Genomic DNA, 22,390 nt, shown 5'->3' with positions numbered 1-22,390 from the left:
GTCTACAAATGAATGTCATTAGAATAATAATCCACACAAACAAAGTCCTTTCACAGTAAAATAAATACCCTCCTCATCGGTTGCATGATCCAACATCTGAAGAACCTCATAAGCCGAAGTGGAAAATGACAATGACTCTCTAGGATAAAGGCTTTGTATGTGGGGATTCCTGTACTCAATGAGACTGTCACAGAAATATCTTGGTTGTACCACTGCCATGTTCACCTGATCTTATCCTTATCAATCCAAATAACAAACTGTTTATGTGTTCAAATGTGAGTACTTTGTCTGAATGAGTAAATGTTCAGAGGGTGAACTTGATTAACCTTGAAGTCACACTCCAGTGATTATACATGTCAACACAATGATTAAAAGCTCACATAGGACAGTTAACTCTGGATGTGCCTTTCAGGCATTCATTCAATGACTTATATTGAGCAATTCATAGTGTGCATTTAGTTTAATAAACAAACTTGTATTGACCTGAAAAATTTCAGTATAAACCAAAATAGGATAATGTATTTGAGTAGATATAATATACATAATAATCTATTCAGGATATGCCAGTAAACACCAAGAGGAGTTCTAAATACCCCCAAAACACATGGTGTATTGTGTCTTCATTTTAAATATATTTTTGTATTTTTACTATCTAACTAATATTTGTCTAAATCTGGAGCATTACCACAATCATTCAGACTGACTTTTCCTATTTTTAACTACTGGGGTACCTCTTTGTTCATGATAAAATTATAATATTTTAAAGTAAACTAAAATTTTGGGGTCCAAAAACAATTTGAGATGGCATAGAAATGTAAATACCTATTTCAAAAAGAATTTTAATTCCAAAATCACTGAAATATGATTGAGGCCTTGAGGCATCATTTAGTATGAAATGCAGTAAATGTAGTACTAATGACAAACAAGACAAAAATGTCTTAAAGATCTATAGTCTGCATTATTCAAATTTTGAAATGACATTTAGTCTACTTACCAACTTCTGTTGGAATATATTCAACTTGGTAAAGTCCACTGCTTTTTCTTTTAACCACTTTGTTTACCCGTTGTCCTGTTGGACCTGTAAGTCAAAACAAATCGTCAATTTCCCTAAGAGAAATTTTCCAGAAACACTCAAACAGACTTTCTAGTGAATAGACGAGAGCAAATATCAAGTAAAAGTGTGCTCAATGTGAATAACTAAAAATTAAACATTCATGATAGCAAGAAAAAGAAGATTCTACAAAAACAAAATTGAATATATTTACTCTTATTTTGCCATTCATTGTTAAAAGATAAGCAATTTATTTAAGCTTCAGCTCCTTTATGAGGCATTAAAATTTTCTGAAATATTTATTTGTTAATGTATTTTGGGAAATTTCTTCTGATTCACATAAAGTGCCTTACAGATATCATAAACTTCTAAAGATTCTACGTTTGATAATCAGTAAGCTAGCATAAAATTTGAATCTCAATTTAAAATATTAGCACATGACTTTTTAATTTAGCATATTGAGTTAATAACTTCCAATATTTTATCTATATAAAAGCATGTGATAAAGACAAGAAATTTCCCAAAATGCATCATTTTTTGAAAAACAAGTTTCATGCCAACCAATTTCTAACTTACCTTATAAAAAAATCACAGAGCTTGCTAATTCGGTGAATAAACAAAAGGTGCAACAGATCGAGCAAGAAATATCCTCCATGCGTAAGATATCACGAAGGTATATCGATCCATGCGTCCGCAGGGCATATGTGTGTATATATAAATATCTGTCCATGCGAAACCGCAAGGGAATATATTCTGGATTGTTGGTTATGGATGACATCATCATGCTGTATTACAAGATATCTTCATGCAACATTAAAATGAGCGAAGAATGTTGTGAGGCGAGTTGAAAATCCGAGTATAAGCATATGAGGTTAAATTGTTACATATATAATGTCATCCCTGAAATTTCTTTCAGTCGAAATTTTAGTTATTGAAGAGTTAAACAGTTATTTTAGACAATTATTTCCAGCAAAATCATAAAATGACAATGCAATTAGAAAATTAATTTAATGATAATGGGTAATTTTGAATATTAAAGATGATCTTTTAGATGAGTTTCACCTAAATTCCCTAAGCATTAACTTAGAAATATCAAACTGAGTTGAATTTGAGTGAGTTCGGTAAGAAACTAATGTAAAATGATAAAAAAGTCTGATTAAAATTTCCCATGCTAGATTTGTTAAAGGGAAATAACTCTTTCTTTCTTATTGGTGTCTCAAAAGCTATACCATTATTTTATAATTTTGAACCCCAAATCATGCAAATAATGCAAATTCTTTCTTGACAAAATAAGGTTCTACTTATTTACTCAAAATGACAAGGTTTATATGAAATGGGCAAATGATAGCAATGTATGGCAATGAAAATGAAATGGACACCATGGCAACATTCAATGTATCCAATAACCATCATGGCAACATAGGAATTACATAATCCATAAACCTATGAGCAGGAAAATCTGCAATTCATTTTTGTAAGTTTAAATGTGTGTTAAATTAGCATACACTTACATGAAAATATGATATGATATTTTTACAATAAAACTTCAGGAGCCTGAATTCTGTTCAAAAGCATAATTTACACATCTCAAACAATCATACTATCCTTTCTTTATCATTTTTTTTTTAAATCAGCAGTTTATGTAAGATAAAAAAAAATCAATTCTGTTGGAGTTTGGGTTTTAGTTTTACAACCCATTTTTGACTTGTGTAGTAATTTCAAATGGAAACTTTGAGCAAATTGGACCACATTGAATACCTTTAATTCATTTTCGATTTTTGTTTAGAAAAATACAATTTTGAACAAAAAAAATAATATATCTTATTTCTTTTGCACATAGATTTATTCATGACTTTGGATGCACAAAATCTATCAAAAAAAATAGACTATTTTTTCTGCAATGTAAATATTTCTAAGGAACACAAGTGTGGACACAAATCAGTGTGGATAGTAATTGTTCAATTTGTTTAAGTAAGTTTGACAGCTCTATTCTAAGGAAAACAATTTCCTTATCAGAATTCAAGCTTATGAAGTTTTACTGTATTTCTTATTGTTATAAGTAAGCCATTATTTGGACAATACTGTAGACATTTTGTAATAGTAGAAATAATGTTATGACTTAAGCATGATTCTTTTGGATGCTTGGAGTCAAGCAATTAGAGCAGCCTTTCCCCTGAATAAAGCTTTGGAAAATTAAAATGTTGCCTCAACAGAAGCTTCAGGGGACAGTTTAATGCATTCTATAGAAAGCTGTTTTGTATTATTATTTTCATTGTTTTGTTTAAAGACAAATCTCTTTGTACTAATACATTATCACATGTTCTGTTCAAATGGATGTTATAAAAGACTGATTTTTGACAAATAAAAGACAATACTACTGCATACCGATAGACTAACTTTAAAAGAATCTGATCAATTCAAGAACAGGTTCTTTTTAAAGTTAATCCCTGCCCAAATCTTTTGAGTCAGACTGGATTGCTGTAACAATGAGTCATGCATGAGGTTGAACAATTAGTTTTGCTCTTACTAAAATTTGAACAGAACTAACCACATGCAAACAAATTTGCTCACAAGTAAATGCTTTCTTGTGTTATACCATGAATCCATACAATATACAATATACATCCATTCAATATGCAATTAAATATGTACAAATGGTGACAAAATGAAGAGAATTGTAATAGATGTCAAATCTGCAAAAAATGCTAAATGAGACATTTTTTTCTTTAAAGCGGTCCTTAGTCACTTAAATGCAAAATCAATGTTTACCGATTACCATGGTATACAGTTACTGATACAGGATTCAAGCATTTCATTATCTTTCATGTCACCTGTGCTTTTCTCATTTGTAGAATTTTGTTGTTATATTTTTTAATACATTCCGTGAATCCATTATACAAATAATCCTAAAGTAAGGTGGTACTTATGAGTAGCACAAGGGGGGAAAGAGAACCCAGTTAATCAGAAGTCATATACAATATGCAATTCAGAGAGGAGCTTTTTACCTGTGATTTCAACATCCACTTTGCTTGATGAACCCTGAGTGTCAACATTGAAATAAGCTGTCTTGTTTAATGGAACCAAACTGAGGCCGTCACCACTAACTGTGGCCCGTCCTCCACCAAATATTTCTACCATGTATGGTGATCCTATAATAGATTGTTATTTATGAAATTTTATAAAATGCCACTTTTACCTTGCTTGTAGTCAGCACAATTTTTCACCCTGATCCATTCCCTTTCTATCTGTTACAGAAAGTACCCAAGTTGATGACATGAGACTTTTTTTGCTAAAAGTTGCAAATGTAATATTCATTTATTGAGTTTATTTCTTAAAGGTATTTATTCTTCAGACATACTTTGCTAATGCTGTGGATTATTACATGTATATCATAAATGTATAGTACTTCAACATGCTCTCCATCTAATAGACTATAATTATCAACAGGAAACCATAAACTGTCAACCTCTTTTTGTCTTGCTTCTTTGTAATTTTGATTAAAATATGCTAAATATTCAAAGTAAACTTATCTCCAGGGAAATGAATTGTCCCATTGCTAATACAATTGTGGACCAAATATTAAAGACATCATTAATGGTTCCCCTTTAATTGACCCAATCAAACTTTAACAGTAAATTTACACATAAACTCTCCAAAATTTTCAGTCAATACACCATGACTGAGCGGGAGGGGTCAAATAATTGTCATGGAAATGAGAAGTGCCAATGCCAACACAATTGTTGGAAAGAGCATACCTTATTTTCCTTTTTTTAATTGTCAAGGCCAGACAATAAACATTAGTTGCAACAATTCTATTTTAACAAAATAAATTCACATTTAACCTTAGAGTGATAAAGTTGACAGATTTAAGGCTGATGTGAAATTTTTAAATCAAAATCATTTTACCTTTAACCTCAGTGCCGTTAAAGTTGACGTGAACTTTGTAGATTCCTGCTCCTTGTGGTGTAAAGTTTATCCTGTTTACTCCTCTGCTGTCTTCTGTTACATTAGCAGGAACTCTTGACCCCTCATACAATATATTCACGTCAAGGTCACCGTCGCCTGCACTGGAGTGATCGGCTGAAAAGGATAGTTACCAATGATGTATAAACTTAGGATTTTCTCAAGACGTCTTATGTTCAGCAAAATTCATCAACTATAGAAATATTTTACAACCATGGATTGATCTTTTAACAAGCCTTTAAGTCATACTTGATATATCCAAATATGTAAGAACACATACATCATCAGCCATTACTTTATAGACATCAAAGTATACATGTAATACAAACTGCTAACAGCAGTGAAAAGTGACACATGAAAAATGGGGTGACAAAACTGAACTATATATATGCTTTTTCCTATAAAAGGATCTTTTTACAACACATTTATTTAAGTGTACAAAAAAAATAACAAAGAATTTTTGGTTTACACTTTTTCTTTGCACTTAGTATACACTCAAATTGTTCAGCTGTAGATACATTTACAGAAAGGAAGAGTACATTACAAGAATTTGGGTACAATGGATAATCTGAGAACACCCCCTTAGGTTAGTATTTACCATGGAAAGTTAGATCCGATCCTACAATTCCCCCCTCTAGTCCATAAACTCTCACTGAGGCTGGATCATACACTACAACAGAGTAAGGACTTCCACTTATGTGTTCTCCATCATAAAGGACTGACAAGTTCCAAACACCTGAAAAAAATAAACAAATGAAATATCAATTTGTTCTTATCTCAATTTATCAAATAGTTTTACAGAAAATCTGAACCATTATTCCATCAAAATTTTTTTCCAGCTACATAACACTCAAATAAATGATGTATATTATTATTTTCTTATTCTTCATTTTTTAAAACCAATTACTTAAAATATACCACTTTCATAAAAGCAACAAAAATAAAGAGTCAATGCAGTGAATGAAAATGGCTTAAACAATGGGAGATAACTCACCCTTGTGAAATGAAAACTATAACTGTTAATTGATAAAATCAGTACAATTAAGCAGAAGTTCTTGCCCATTTTTAATTTTAGCATGAATGCACTGATATCTTTTAACCCAATTTTGTTAACGTGGTATCTAACACTACAGGGAGATAACTCTGTAAAATCAGCTAAACGTTTTAATTACATTGTGTTGCTAAGGGAATATTAAGATTCTCAATGATCAAAATTAGTGTTTGTGAAACTGCTATATAACCAGTGTAATTTTTCTGATAAAATGGTTGGTTCAATATTTTTAGTTTTGTCAAAGGGTAAAAGTAATAACTTGGTCAAAATTTTATAAAAATTAAACAGCCAAATTAATGTTAGTGAAGGTGTTGGGTACATTGTACCACCTTAAATACCTCATTTTCAATTATGATTTGGACTTATTTGCAATTTCCTCAAGAAGCAACAAATAATCTAAAATAATCAACAATTGGTATAATAAATTCACAGACTATGTCTTGAACATACAGTGCATCATGCCATACATACCAGATTCAGATGGTGAGAAGTTAACAATATATTGTCCATGTCTGTAGACTGCAGTGAGATTTTGAATCCTTCCACCAGGTGACTGGGCCTCTACTCTCACATCACCCTGTCCTGCTCCAGAGGAATCAACCTATTAAATGTTATAATTATAAATATCAGACATAATTTCCATGGAAAACTTTTGTTAGGTCAAACAATCCTTGCCCCTAAAAACTTCTCTCTCCAATTCCATAAAAAATAGAAAGAACAAGTACAGTGAAACCTGATGAAACCGAATCCTGCATAAACCAATCATGTTCTTAAGCACTGTCATATCCAATTGTATGCATTGTGAACCTGATAAAACGGAACATCGACCAAAACTGAACAAAATCTTAAGTCCCGAAGAGGTTCAATTTAAACAGGTTTCACTGTATCATCAAGCTGTCAAACCATTAAAAAGCCACAACATATCTAGAATCAAATGTGATTAGGGTACATTAGCTTCAAAATTATCAGAACCCATTATTTTAATATCAATGTCTTGGAACAACAAGAGACTCTATCATAAATTATGTTTATTTAAACTTCAAATTCCAGAATTTATGCTTCATAATATTTGTTTCAATGACTTCTGACCTTTGAAACAATTTTGAGCAAAGAAACAATGAAATTTTTGTAAAATTATATTTCTCAATGTCTTAAACTTTTACTGCAACCTTCAAGAATGTTTAAGACTATTTACCTTGAGTTCTGTTATCATTCCAACAGGACAGGACTCCACAGATGTAAAAGAGATCCTTGACCTATCAGCCATTGATTTGAAGGTCACTGGACATCCAAGGATTAATTGATTGTTGCAGAAGACACTCAGCTAAAAAGCACAGCAGAATTGTTAACATCTTTATAACTATACCATGCAAATTAAGAGGTACACATGCTAATACATGCATTTATTATATTGTTTCATCTAAAGGTCAAAGAAGAATTTTGATGTGTTTGACATTTAATGAAGAAACTGTCTACATTTAAAATGTTGTGCTATGTGATACCAATATATACAAGATTATAGTTTGCTGGGATCAATTTAATAACTTGTCAGTGCACATTCTAAGGTTAAGGGCATACGATACAGTTTTGATCTTGTATTTACAAGTTCATGAAAATTTGCATATAGGCTATTTTTTACCTGATTAAATCAAATATATAATAAAAAATATACCTTCATGTGCTACTTTTTGCGTAAAATGAGGTCGAAATTTTGTTTATTTGCTCGAAATTCAGATTTGTGGCCGTAATTTCTTTTTCGAAAGAAAGACATAACTTTTTTGTTAAAAAAGATAAAAACAAATTGTTTTTTTGTTAAATAATCGGTAATTTCTGTATTTTATAAATATCTTTAAAAAATATGCATTTTTTTATTCATAAATGACTCATATTTATCAAATGTTCATGAATTGAGGAAAAAACGTATTTTTTACTGCATGTTTATCACAATAAAAAGAAATCCTCTATTTACAGTTTTATAAAATTTGGGTCACATAATCTCCCTACAAAATGAAACCAAATGCCGTTTTGAAAAATAGGGGTCCATGAACTCGTTTTCAAATTAAATCAGTTTGAATGATAAAAATCAGTCGAAAAATGCATCTTTTCCCGATATGTCACAGTTTGACGTCTCGAAAATAACAAATTACGTTAGCAACGTCATTACCTTCCCTGTAACTGTATCGTATGCCTTACTCCATAACATTTCTAACCCAGCTACATTCTCCAAGTGCATGTTCAGTCAACAGCCTGCAGTAATTCAGTGGTTGTTGTCGCTGCAGTGTGTCATTTTTGTACTCCAATTATGCCATAAATCAGGCCATTTGTTTTCTCATTTGTTATTACACATTTGGTAATTTTCCAATATGGGTGTACCTCATTGTTGAAGGCTGCAAGGTGACCTATAGTTACTGACATTCATAAGGTTTGGACTATGGAGAATAGTTGGCCCATTGCAATCATGCCACATTTCCCATAGTTTTGGATGTATCATTTGAATGTATCATTTATCTATTACCCTATGAACTCCTGTTTCCTCAGGTGTAAAAAGGCCATCTCCAATACTTCCAGTCCAGCTGAGTCTGACATTTGGGGAGGAGTCTGGACCTTTGATCTCAGCTCGGACATCTGATGGTGAAACATTATCATCTTCAATCCTCACAGAAAAGTTGGACTGAAACACAAATGCATATGTGAATAAAAAATATACTGATGAGATTTTAAAAAAAATTATATGTTTTATATCTAAACAAAAACTACTCTTTCTTCCAACAAAAATGTCAAAAATTCTAAAAAAAAGTATAAATTTACCTTTACAACTATATAATAATTTAAATAACTAAAATTAATTTATCATCCCCATAAAAAATAAAACAGGACCATATTTTGCCAGCAAATCCAACTAAATATTTTAAAACAGTAACTGTTTAAATTAAAATATTGCTTGCCCACAAATCCATTTTTTCATTCAAAATTGACTAGCAGTTATCTGTGGAAATAATGCATATAATTTCTTTTCTTTACCATTCAATTTATTTTGTTTTATTATATGATAAGAATCCCAACTGAAATAATATAACAAAGTTAAATTTCCATATTGCTCCTCAAAAACAGGGAAAAAAAGCCTTTTCAACCATTGAAGTTCACATAAAATAGACATAATTATTAAATAAATAAAAGTGCATGCTCTTCTTTTAAAAATGATATATCAATCTAAATACAAGGATAATTCTAGATCTGAAATTTTAATATTAGAAAAGAGGTACAAAGTATAAATATAATTTAAGTAATGGCTACTGTTGTAACATTATATGTAACTCAAAATAAACTGTGTGTCCCATCACATCTGGAACTTGTTTAATAACTTAATTTCTGTACCAAAAACAACAGAACAAAAAAATATACTGTATCTTTTTTCAGTAAACTCAAAATATGAAACTCTAAAAAAAAAAAGATTTTGTATGCATTTTGTTGTAAAATACTTTCCTTACATATAACAAACCAGTTGAAATAAAATTGTTTTCATGTTTTCCCAGACAAACAGGACACACAGCATTCAATACAAGAGGTAAACACACAAGAGTATGCATTGGTCATGAGGAATTGTTTGTTAATTATAAAGCTCAGAAATTGTAACATCTACTAACTGTTAGCTTATTTAATACAAATTCAAAAGGCATAATCAGCACACATATATTGTAGGTCCTACAGGAAATATATATATTATATCTACAAAAATAGGGCTAAAAAAATGTAACTTTTCTGTTTATTAACATGAATAATGTGGACACATAAATATGTCTGCCTTAGTTCAACATAACATTATATTTGTAGGTAATTTAAAATAACATAGAGGCTTTCTGTTGAAATTTATTTTTACATCAAAAACTGGCATATTACAGAAATTTCCAAAAATCAAAAACAAACAAAAAAATATCCAATATTCTGGTACTTTTGGTACACTATAAAAGTATTGATTTTTGTGAAATCCATTTTTTTCTCTTTTATTAATCACTGCATATTTGCAAGTATTTAAGTTCATTTTCATAATATAACAAGAGAACTTTTTTTATACATACTTATAAGAAGCATTTACTTCAAAATTAATACTTCAACAGCATATGTATAAATTTAACTATTATAATTCATGTAACGGAAAAGCAAGACCTCTGTTTCACAATTATTTCACAAAGCAAGCAATTGTTTTAATGACTAATTCTTATGCATCTACAAATGCATCTAAATAAAGTAGCATCTGATAGTTTTATAACACACTAATACAACCAGTATACATACCGTCTGCACACAGCATGTACCAATATCAAAAATCATTATTTAGTCAAATTGTGTCTTATTTTATTTTGTGTTAAAATTTGGTGAGACATGCATTGCAACTTTACAGAAATTTCTTTCAAGCAGAAAGCAGTTTTATTGAGTGAAAACTAAGAACAAAATTACCCACTTAAATAAAATATATATGATATTTCAAAATGGATGTTGAAAAAGTGAAATAATAATTAACTGTGCTTAATTACAAGACTATTAACTATGGTGCAATTACACATTGGTATGGACATTGGAATATATCAATTAATTCAATTCTCATGGATTAAACTCATTTCTATCTCAGTTGTACAAAAGAAAATGTGACTTCATGAAAGTAATTGATTATCTTTCTATACTGTTCCCTTTGTGGGAATATTCATGGAGAAAAATGAAGCTATAGTTAAAATCCCCCCAGGTGAAATTTTCGATGGCTACATTTAATCATTCTACGTTGAACAACTGAGATTAGCTGTGAATTACAACATTAGTCTTATAGGCATTTCTGATGAATTATTATTACTTAATCAGTTTAATAAGATTAAATATAGTGATTAATTGGCATAAAGGTTGCTGTCTATTTTGACTCGGACATACACACCTCTAAACCAACAAAAACATTTTTTGGCGGTGATGATAGGACTACTCTTTCAGCTGGTGTTTTTGTTGGTTTGAAATCCTTGAAGTAAGCAGCGTATGCCATGATCCCAATATGGTCAACTTCTGGGTCACACATTTCTTTAGCAGTTAATATTGGATTAACTCCAAGTCTTTGTGCTGCTTCCAAGCCTATTTTTAAAGAATGTGAAATGATAAAACATTAAGCCTTTGCATTATTAAAACATAAATGTCACTTGCTCAGCTTAGAAGCTCCAAATATCACTTTTCAAGTCTTTTGTTTTAATGAGCCATGGATTAAATCCACAACCTCTTGCACTCTACTAGGTGAGCATACTAAATTGGGACTTTAACAGGGCCAGAGCAGATGCTACAACAAGACTACTAAGTTTGTTTTTCTTCCTGGAATATGTAACAGGATCTTTTTTATTGTCATTACAGATTTTGTTCAACTGAAGAAGCTTAGTATATATATTGGCAACATGCAGTACACCAGGCAAGAGTGAGACCCAATTCCCTTGTCATTGCTAAAAAGTATATATTTAAAGAATTTGTGTTGTATGAAACAATTTACAGTATAGATAAATTATTTACCTTTTTGAATATTTTCAGAATTTGATCCAGTAAGATTAGGAACATTTTCTCCCAATGATTTGACCAGGTTGGCTAACAAATGTCCATCTTGCCAGTCAGACTAAAACAAAAAGCATCCATTTGTAAACTGCCTTCAACTTAACCAGTCACTTATTGGTATAAGACTTAGCTTAGAACTGCATTAAAATTACATGTATTTACTATTTTTTCTGCATAATAAACAGGTAAATAGAATAAAATTACAATTATTCATCCCACACAATTTGCTCAAAGAAGCTTTTTAACATCAAATGCCTTAAGACATTTTAGTAAGACATTTTAGTATAAAACATTTCTCTGTCTTGCTTTATTTAGATATTTTTCTACATATTAATAAACATAGAAAAGCATTCATACATGTATCTGTTATAAACATGAGGCATATAGATATATACAGAATAAGTTGATAAATGCTATATATTCACATAATGATATTTATAGAATACAATTTCAACTCATCTGTTTCTATATATATAGTGAAATTTATACTGTTTATATCTTGCAATCATCTAAGAAAAAAATCACAAGTAAAAAAAACCACAAGTCAAAATAACATATAACCTTTCTTTTTTTTTAAGTTGGAAAATTGATCCCTAAATGAAGACCTGTGAAATTAAGTTATCCAGTAATATGGAGCTTATTGAATAGTTACCACCCCTGTCATTTAAGTATACAGTTGAATATCAAATGTTCAAAATACATTGTAAAGAAAATAGACTTACAGCAAAATTATTGCATGTTCCATACTTCAGAAGGCTCTGTATTATTTTAAGTGTGGCAAAATATCCTGGTGAATCAATTTTCATGAAATATGACAAATATGTCATGCCTGATAACTCGTCTAAATCTGGAGATGCCAGATCCTCTGGTCTGACTACTAATGGGATATCAAAGTTATCCTTTGCTAGCTGCATTGCCACTCGACAGTTGTCAAGCCTGGAATAGAAATGTTAGCAATATACTGGATTTGTTGAAAAATAAACTGCATAAGAGTCCAAGCAGGACTCAAACCATGGCAGATAACCCTGGACTATATTTGTGACGTGTGTGAAGTACAAAGTTTAATCAGATACAGTGTAACCTGTGTTATCCGACACACCACTCAAGGGACCAGAAAAAATGTCAGGTTATTAAAAACAGGGTGCCGGAATACTGAGTTTTTTTCTGCAAGGCTAGCTGACTATATGCGGTATGGACTTTGCTCATTGTTGAAGGCCTTACAGTGACCTATAATTGTTAATGTTTGTGTCATTTTGGTCTTTTGTGGATAGTTGTCTCATTGGCAATCATACCACATCTTCTTTTTTATAGGCATATTTTGGGACCATTGAAATGTGTCAGTTAAAGCAGGATGTTGGAATAAACAGGTGTTGGATAAGGCAGGTTACACTGTAGTATTTTTTCTAAGCTTATAGGGGGCAAGGTCTTTTTACAGATTCCTCACATGATTATGTCAGAAAGTAAGGTATGAATTGGATTAACAACACATATCATCTTCTTATGGGCATTGTAACCTACAAATAGGTTTTTAGCTGGGTGAGGCATCAAATAATTTTCTGTTTGAAATCTTGCCATTTGTGTAATTCACTTGTGAGAAAAACTAGACAGATGTCTAGAAAAATATCATATACTGTGGATTCATTAATTTTTGAAGGATACCAATTTTCGTGGATTTCGTAGTTACAAGTGAACTACAAAATAGAAAAAATGACAAATTTTCAATAGTCTTGTATGTTTAGACTTCATCAAAACCATGAAATTAAATATCCACGAACATGCCAGTTCTCCTAATCCACGAAAATTGGTACCCACGAATATAAATGAATCCACAGTAATCGCATTCACTTATATTTCCATTCAATATTTAATTTCCTTAGATATTATTTAAAGCTTACCCACTACTTCTGCTCATGTGCCTCCAATCAGGAGCCAATCCTGGTCGACAGAAATCTACCAATGCACTGAAAAATACAAATATGCATAAGTTTCACAGGGTCATATAGATGCAGAGGCGGATTTAGGGGGGGCCCCAAGGGGCCCAGGCCCACCCTTTTTGAGAAAAAATTTGGTTGCTTATATAGGGAATCACTGAAGCGTGACCGGAGTGGGCCCCCTCTTAGGTCAGTCAGCGGGCCCCCACTTATGTAAAATTCTGGATCCGCCACTGAGATGTGATCAACATGGTTAAAAAAGAATCTTGGTCAAATATTTAATTGTTTGTCTGTATTTGTATTAACAGTATTATTTGGCCATGGATGATATTGTTTGTAGAATTATTTCACCAGTGTTTATAAAAAAATATTGATCTTAAATAGTAGTTTCAAATGCATAAGCTGTTGACATCTATGTACTGCTTCAGTTGCCATAAGTGGCTGTCTGGCTTTATCTTGCTGTAAGATGAGAACTCTTTAGTTCAACATCAAGGACTTTTTATGAAGTTACTTAGATATATTGGTTATTTTGTAGTTTTTCATTGGGTACAACCCATATCTCTCTTTTAAACTCTTTAAGATGCTTATTATAAATTAAAGAAATCAATTTTGCTGAGACTAGGGCTAATGCATGTATCTCACAGAGAAACAAAAAATGAACGAACTGCATATTTCATCATAATAATTTTTCCAAACAAAGACAGCAAAAGTAATTTATGTATAGTAAAACTGTACTTAAAGATGTCAGCAAACACAACCTTTTTGTTTGAATTTTCACTGTTTATTTTTTCGTTGTGCAAATATATGTCTGTATTTTTAATGTAATCATATGGTTTTTCCCTTTTGGTTTTCCCCACATCTAATGTTTTTAATGTTTCATTTAATTTTTTTATGGCAATCGCTTCAGTGCCCACATGGTCCTTACTTTATATCTTATTCATTCTCAAGTAGAAAACTATTCACATAAAATTCAAGGTGATCTTTGTATATACATACAGTTACAAATGTTACCTTGTAGGGGCAAAACAAATTTCAAAAAAGTTATGTCCATAAATTTTTAAATCTTTATTTTGATAATCATATGTAAAATATAAAATCCCTTTAAGCAAAGACTTTAATGGCCAATTTCATTTCTAAAGTAAGAATTATTTGGTTTTATATCAAAGAACGTTATCAATCAAAACATGATGGTTGTAAATGGTACAATAGATTACACAAATTGCATAATATATCTTTAATACATTGAAACTTCAAATCTTAAAATGTGAAATGCATTGTTAATCTGATATTAAATTCCATACTATTGTTCACAAGATATATTATGTACACTTTTAACTGTTGCCAACTGTTGGGAAACCTAAGTATGTCAATGTGCAGAATATTTCAAAAAGATAAATATTTGAAAAACTGTTTCATGATTTTGTTACAACTACAGCCAAGAAATCAAATATATGAAGAAGAAACTAGAGGCTCTAAAGAGCATGTGTCGCTCACCTTGGTCTATGTGAATATTAAACAAAGGACGCAGATGGATTCATGACAAAATTGTGTTTTGGTGATGGTGATGTGTTTGTACATCTTACTTTACTGAACATTCTTGGTGCTTACAATTATCTCTATCTATAATGAACTTGGCCCAGTAGTTGCAGTGGAAAATGTTAGTAAAAATTTACAAATTTTATGAAAATTGTTAAAAATTCACTATAAAGGACAATAACTCCTTAGAGGGTCAATTGACCAATTGGGTCATGTTGACTTATTTTAAGGTATTACTTTGTTGTACATTATTGCTGTTTATAGTTTATCTCTATCTATAATAATATTCAAAATAATAACAAAAAACGGGAAAATTTCCTTAAAATTACCAATTCAGGGGCAGCAACCTAACAACAGGTTGTCCGATCCATCTGAAAATTTCAGGGCAGATAGATCTTGACCTGATAAACTAATTTTACCCCTGTCAAATTTGCTCTAAATGCTTTGGTTTTTTGAGTTATAAGCCAAAAACTGCATTTTACCCCTATGTTCTATTTTTAGCCGTGGTGGCCATCTTGGTTGGTTGGCTGGGTCACGCCACACATTTTTTAAACTAAATACCCCAATGATGATTGTGGCCAAGTTTGGTTTAATTTGGCCCAGTAGTTTCAGAGGAGAAGATTTTTGTAAAAGTTAACGCCGGACGACGACGACGCTGGACGCCGGACGCCAAGTGATGAGAAAAGCTCACTTGGCCCTATGGGCCAGGTGAGCTAAAAATGGGGGGAGTGGGTTGTGAGAAGGAGACAAAAACAATATACAGCAATATTTAATCAACCTTAATCAATGCTTGAGATCAAACATTTAACCTGATATTGTACAAAGAAGTAATGGAAGGGCTACTCTACTATCTTAGGCTGAGCATAAAAATGTTTTGCCTAAACTGGCATTGCACTAAATTTATATTTGAAAATGATGATGGAAACAGGCAACAAAAGAGAGTAATCAGTATGTCTTACTTCAATGCAATTCCATCATTCCAATCTGTTGTAAAGTTGCCGATACCACATTCTGGAATTACTGCCTGTATCCATGCCAACATTAACTTCTTGGTGGGGAATTTGGTTTTTCCAATTTGGTAACGGAGAATAAGATGCCATATCAGACCTAAGATTAACTTCAGGTTTCCAGTTACAATATCATCGCTTCCTGTAAATATGAAATTTATTACATTATATCTATTACATATAGTGTCAAGATTTGTAATGAAAAGGAACTAACTATACATATACGGAAGTTATTAGAGGTGAATGTTTTTAAAATAGTTTCAGAGTGTTATCTACCTCCAGTTTTTCTCATCTAATTTTTTTGATTAAATACACAATTTTATCATTCCCTAATGATGAGAGTTTATGATTTATCATAGAGTTATCTCCCATTCTTATCCTTCAAACTCTCCATTTTTCCCTTTTTTCATTTTAATTGTTTCTCTTACTTTTTTGAAGGGAATGCAAGTCAGTAAAAAAGATTTACTGAATAAAAATGTTTTTCCTTTTTACAAGAAATTGAAAAGCAATCCAAATTAAAACTATTTATAAAAAAAAATATGTAAATATAAAAAAAAACAGACTGACAGATTTAGGATTACAATGTATTGCAAGTCCTCCTCTATACATTTTCATCTTATGTAAAAATGTTGGGACATTTAAACAGCATTTTTCTTTTAAATAGTTTGTGAATAACGAAAATTTTACAATACAATAACATGTCATCTTATACCTTATTGGTATTGTGTTTATTGTACAAAATGTAGTTTACTGATTCAGTATCTTTAAATAGATTATTTTGCTTTTAGGCACAATATAAGTTGACATATTTGAATAAAATATACCCCTTAGTGCAAATGTACGATTATTTCAAATTGAATGTCACATATCAGAGATTACAGGCTTAAGTGAAAAATATGACTAGCATAATGCTCCAAGCCTATTTACTATGCACACTATAAGATTTGAAAGTATTGTACATGTATTCTATACTGCTCTATTTGATAGAGCAAAACAATTAAAAGGTTTGATCTCTGTTTTGTGTTTTCTAGTATTTCTAAAGTTAAGGATTGGCAATCATCATTGATAAGTGACATTTTAAAACGAAAATAGCACATTTGAAAGATAAATTTGCTACATCCTTTTGTTCAACTAGCAATTGCAATTCATTAATATTCACTGGCTGAAAGCTTCAAAACATTAAAGCAGCCCTGAGTTGCATAACAGAACTTTTATGTTGCATAAGCAATGTATTAATAATGCTTTTGCATTTGTAATCATAGTAATAGAAGCTTTTTATTTGCATTTGCATTCAATTTACATCAGTTAATTATCTACAAATTGCAGACAATTAGATTGTAAATATAAAAAAAATATGTATTTACTATTATTTATATTTATATTTTTGTAATTTCAATGTTTTATAAGAAAATCATTTCTTAATTTTAAAACTAATTTCAATTTAGATTTTAAAGAATTGTTTAATACTCATCTTTCATAATGATAAAATATGTTTAATAGATATATAGGAAGATGTGGTGTGAGTGCCAATGAGACAACTCTCCATCAAAATAACAATTCAAAACAGTAAACCATTATAGGTCAATGTACGGCCTTCAACATGGAGCCTTTGCTCACTCCAAACAACAAGCTATAAAGGGCCCAAAATTACTAGTGTAAAACCATTCAAACGGGAAAACCAACAATCCTTTTCTGCAATAAGCATATCCATAAAAATAGACATAACCTCGCCACATTCTGTATATATGCCCCTGTCCCAAGTCAGGAGCCTGTTATTCTGCTGATGTCGTTTGTTGCTGTGTTACATATTTGGTTTTCATTCATTTTTTTTCCCACATTAATCAGGCTGTTAGTTTTTTGTTTGAATTGTTTACATTTGTCATTTTGTGGGCTTTTATAACTGACTATGTGGTATGGGATTTGCTCATTGTTGAATGCTGTATTGTGACCTATAACTGTTTATTTCTGTGTCATTCAGTCTCTTGAAAAAAAATTGTCTAATTGGCAACCATACCACATCTTCTATTTTATATTTACAATGTATCTACATTTGTATGTTATGAAATCCCTCTGAGCAAGCAACTTCTCTTTTAAAGATTTTTAACAATTATGAATCAAATTTGAATGATGTGGTAAGAAATGTTTGAAGATTGCAACAAAAATGTACAAAAAAAAACAAATTATATCAAGACCAGATAGGACCACAGGGAAAAAAGTGAAAATTCCATAGAAACATTTCATCCACAAAACATGACACAGAAAAACAGGTTGACCAAGAATGTTTATGAGCTTTAAAGGTTTTTAACCATATGATTTTGAGGAATGCTAAAACACAAATTTTTGTACTGTATTATAAATTGGCCAGAAAAAAACACCAAATTTAAATATCAAAAATTAAATGCCTATCCATTGATTCAATGACCCATGGTAAAGTTTAAAATATTTTAAGTGCAGTCAGTAAAATGCAGTAAAAAATGAACTTGAAAAATGAAGGAGATTCTTGCTATGGCAGTTGCATCATGCCAGGGGTCAGTTATTTCTATGAAATTCTAAATGAAGTTAAAACTAGATGATTTTTAGCTCTTGCAGTTGCTACATGTACATGTATCATGCTTGTGAGTCCAGAAGAGATCATCTTCTTTTCAATCTACAGATTTTTAAAAGTACATGTACATGTATCTAAATACACAATGTATCTCACAATAAAATAAAATGATTTTTGAACTAATGAACGTATGATACAGTTTGTACAATTTCAAACAATTTCATTTGGTTTTTAGTGTTAAATGCCTATCTTCTGATAAAAAAAGTTTAAAGAAATATTCAATTTTTACAATGCTGGACAAACTTAAAACTAGTGTATCCCAAAGACTGTTGCAGTGGCATCTAGAGTTTATAGACACCTGTCTCTTGTTGTAGTCTAAATATATGTTAACTTTCAAATGTGTTTTCTCGTTTGATTTATGTTGTTGTGTTGCTATCTGATTGACTTGAGGACCTATGTACATGTGTGGCATATGTTGTGAGGGAGTCACAATGCAGGATTGCCAAATGTTGTGGTTTGTTCAATAAACGTTTATGTTTACATTTAAAAAATCAGTCAGTGAGTTCTATGATTTTTTAATATAGATTTAGAATCAGTTTGGGTATAATTTGAATAAATGTAGGATAATACATGTAGGTTCAAGCCCGACACTCTCTTTTTATTAATGCATACATTGTACATGTACATATGCACTTAATAAATGTAAATGATGTATTTTCCACCAAAATAATGGAAATCCCAAAGAGCATTATACAGAACAGTTATAAAATTTGTCCAACCAAAACTACATCAGTCTTTATGTACCTAATGTTTATGCAAATATAATGGTAAACCACATTTCAATGAAAAAAAGGAGCTATCTGCAACAAAAGTTGCAGGCTCGACAAAAAACAAAGAAAATATCCAACAGAGGTCAATTTTCTTTTCATTTTTCTTGGGTTGGACATAGCTCGACAGATTTCAAAAGTACACAGCAATTGATTATTTGCAGTTTACTTTACAGCCAGTGGCAAATATTTCAGATATACTAGATGCAAATTACATCTTGAATCATATCAATTTGTATACAATGTACAAAAATGTATATGCCAGTGGTACTTGTAGTTGCAAAATTGTTATTTTTGCGGAGTCCAAATGACTTCATGGAAAGTTTAGTGATTCTGGATCATTGCTAGATTTATGACTGATACATTGTTGGTGTTTAACAGCACTAACAGTACTCTAGGCTATATCTGGGTGGTCAATATTTTAAAAGGAAGCTGGACTGCCCAGAGAGAAAGAATCAATGATCTTTGACAGGCAATCTTAGTAAATTAAAATCCACCTTGCCATGTGCCAATCTTAGTAAAATAAGTTCTCAACACTTGCTCCTCGATTTTGTATATGTCACACGGCGACATATAAAAAATCCAGGAGCAAGTGATGAGAACTTATTTTAATAAGATTGGCCATGTGCAGGGTTCAAATTCATATAAAAAAAATGTGCAACCTACATGATACTGTAGATGAACTATTTAAACACACTTTTTTCTAAAAATATAGGAGTCTGGGTGGCTGACTGGTTTAATTACTTCATCTTCAGTCAACAGATATCTAATCATTGAAGTTGCAAGCATCTCATTGTATATATTTAATGATTTTGTTTGTGTTTTTTTTGGGTTTTTTTGTTTGGGGGGGGTCATATTTTTCAGGAGATTAAGATATCTCTACATTTATCTCAATTGAAGTACAGGAATACTCTGCACACGCAATATGATTTTTTTTATTACCTAAAATATTATTATTGGGTTATAATGTAAAGGCTACACAATTGAAAGTTATACTCCTTTCTGGAATTTCCATTATTTTAGGGTAAAATACTAATGTACATGTAGGTGTAGTCCTGTACCTATTAGCCTATCAAGGTACAGTACATTTATATGCATCAATAATTTTTAAGAAACTATCAGTATCACTCTCTAAACTGAAGTACATGTATTAAAAATCTTTATTGACAAACTTTTAACTGATAGCATCTTATGTCCTGAACCATGACATTGATGACCCCATATTCATAAAGAATGATTTTTCAAATTATGACCCACTGTGTACATGTACCTCCATGTTGTATACCTCCATGGTACACGTACATAAAACCTTACAAAACAAAGGGTTTGAAAATAATTCAGAATTTTGAGGATACTTATCAATCAACATTTTCTTGTTGAGTCATTTAATGACTCACATTTACAGAAAATATTTTTTTTCTTGAAAATCATCTATTTTTATTTTCAGTTTTGAAATGGTACATGGCATTTAAAAATACCATTGAAAGTTCTTCATCTGTAAAACCAATTAAAGATAAAAATATATGTACATGTAACAAGATTTTTTGAATTAGCCACTGTTTCTCAAGTGTTCATAATTGATTAGAAATTTCAAATGAAATTGTCAGAACTCCAAGATTGTCTGTGGAACAATAAAATTACATGCAATAACAAACACTGAATTGTAATGGTTATTTTAAATTCAGTGTATTCTGCCTTTATGAAATATCTAAACTATGTTTCCAAAGTTGTAATGTGCTGGTACAATTTTGTACATTGCTAGTGGAAAGAATATTTTAAAACATTTATTTTCAGCATAAAAAATGTGTTTTATTTAAGTTAATGTACCCCTTTTGGTGGTTTGGGACTCAACCTGGCCAAAGAGTTATAAAAAATGTGTTTTATTTAAGTTAATGTACCCCTTTTGGTGGTTTGGGACCAATCTGGCCAAAGAGTTATAAAGGTACATGTGCCCATGTTTTTATTTTTTACTTCAAAATTTATCACTTTTGGTCAACCCCTCTGGCTAAATCTAGAGACATATACATTTGTATGTCTCTGCTTAATCTAAGAGTCTGAGACTAAAGAATGTCATGTTTCAACTTACCAATATTCACCAGTCTAACATTGTCATTTGCAATGGCATTCAGTGCTTTAGAAACATTCTCCAGGTTCTGATGATGATTCCTTGGATTTTTTATAACCCTTCCTATTTTCTTTCCTTGCAAAGCTTCAACAAGATAACACAGTCGAACTCCATCCGAAAAGTCAGTCTGCAAATCTTCAATAAGGTCACAATTGTATATCCTAAGTTGTTCGTTCACCCAATTAGTGAATGTGTTTTGCTGAATTAAGACCCAGCGATCTGTTTCCCCTCTCAGACTCATAGCTGCATGTCCTTCTCTGCTTAGAGCACGAGCTGACATAGTGAGTTTTTTGCCAAAAATTTCTCAACTTTGACACTTTTTGAACTGAACCACACCTAACATACAATTGTATTGTTACAGCTGTAGGGTCTTGTTGCTGTAATTAATGTCCTGGATATCAAAGGGTCTCTTATCGGGAACACCTGTCAATAAATACCTGTCCTGTTTCGATGATGTTTTAGACAGGAACTTATGGTTCCAACAGACATTCAATTCCGGTCCGAACAAACCGGTTTGCAGGAATTACTAGCGAAGGCGTAAATAGACACCTTTTAAAAATCCGCCCTCTGGCGGGCAGGTATAGTTTTGATCGTTCATTCATATTTTCACGCTTGACTGGATACAGTTATAAACAAATATGGGACGGGTGTGACGGGTCATAAAAATGTAATTAATAATTTATTGTGTTTTCTATCATTTGTTGTTTAGGAAACAAAAAATCATTAGTTGATTCATAATTAATTATCATCTGTCAGGTGTATTGATTAACGTCAATCACTTTT

General features: G+C 31.2%; 1 protein-coding gene across 3 annotated transcripts in view; it reads right to left on the bottom strand.

The window, feature by feature from the left end:
• LOC134710270 (filamin-B-like) overlaps positions 1-22,179 on the bottom strand; it is a 57,390-nt gene extending 35,211 nt beyond the window's left edge. Inside the window, exons 1-13 of one of the 3 annotated variants that reach the window (XM_063570555.1) lie at positions 21,569-22,179; positions 16,063-16,252; positions 13,532-13,597; positions 12,359-12,572; positions 11,598-11,697; positions 10,987-11,174; positions 8,581-8,736; positions 7,261-7,389; positions 6,537-6,666; positions 5,613-5,750; positions 4,958-5,131; positions 4,057-4,200; positions 995-1,078 (exon numbers count right to left, since the gene is read on the bottom strand). In XM_063570555.1, the coding sequence (XP_063426625.1) occupies positions 995-1,078; positions 4,057-4,200; positions 4,958-5,131; positions 5,613-5,750; positions 6,537-6,666; positions 7,261-7,389; positions 8,581-8,736; positions 10,987-11,174; positions 11,598-11,697; positions 12,359-12,572; positions 13,532-13,597; positions 16,063-16,252; positions 21,569-21,887 (2,032 nt within the window). In that variant the 5' untranslated portion in view covers positions 21,888-22,179. The remainder of the gene's footprint in view (positions 1-994; positions 1,079-4,056; positions 4,201-4,957; positions 5,132-5,612; positions 5,751-6,536; positions 6,667-7,260; positions 7,390-8,580; positions 8,737-10,986; positions 11,175-11,597; positions 11,698-12,358; positions 12,573-13,531; positions 13,598-16,062; positions 16,253-21,568) is intronic. The other 2 variants (XM_063570557.1, XM_063570556.1) reach the window with 2 other exon arrangements.
• Between the last annotated feature and the right edge of the window lie 211 nt (positions 22,180-22,390).

This window comes from Mytilus trossulus, chromosome 3, assembly GCF_036588685.1.
Source record: "Mytilus trossulus isolate FHL-02 chromosome 3, PNRI_Mtr1.1.1.hap1, whole genome shotgun sequence".
Classification (NCBI taxonomy): domain Eukaryota; kingdom Metazoa; phylum Mollusca; class Bivalvia; order Mytilida; family Mytilidae; genus Mytilus; species Mytilus trossulus.
The sequence above is the reverse complement of the archived record's forward strand: the minus strand, read 5'-3'. Positions and strand labels throughout refer to the sequence as shown.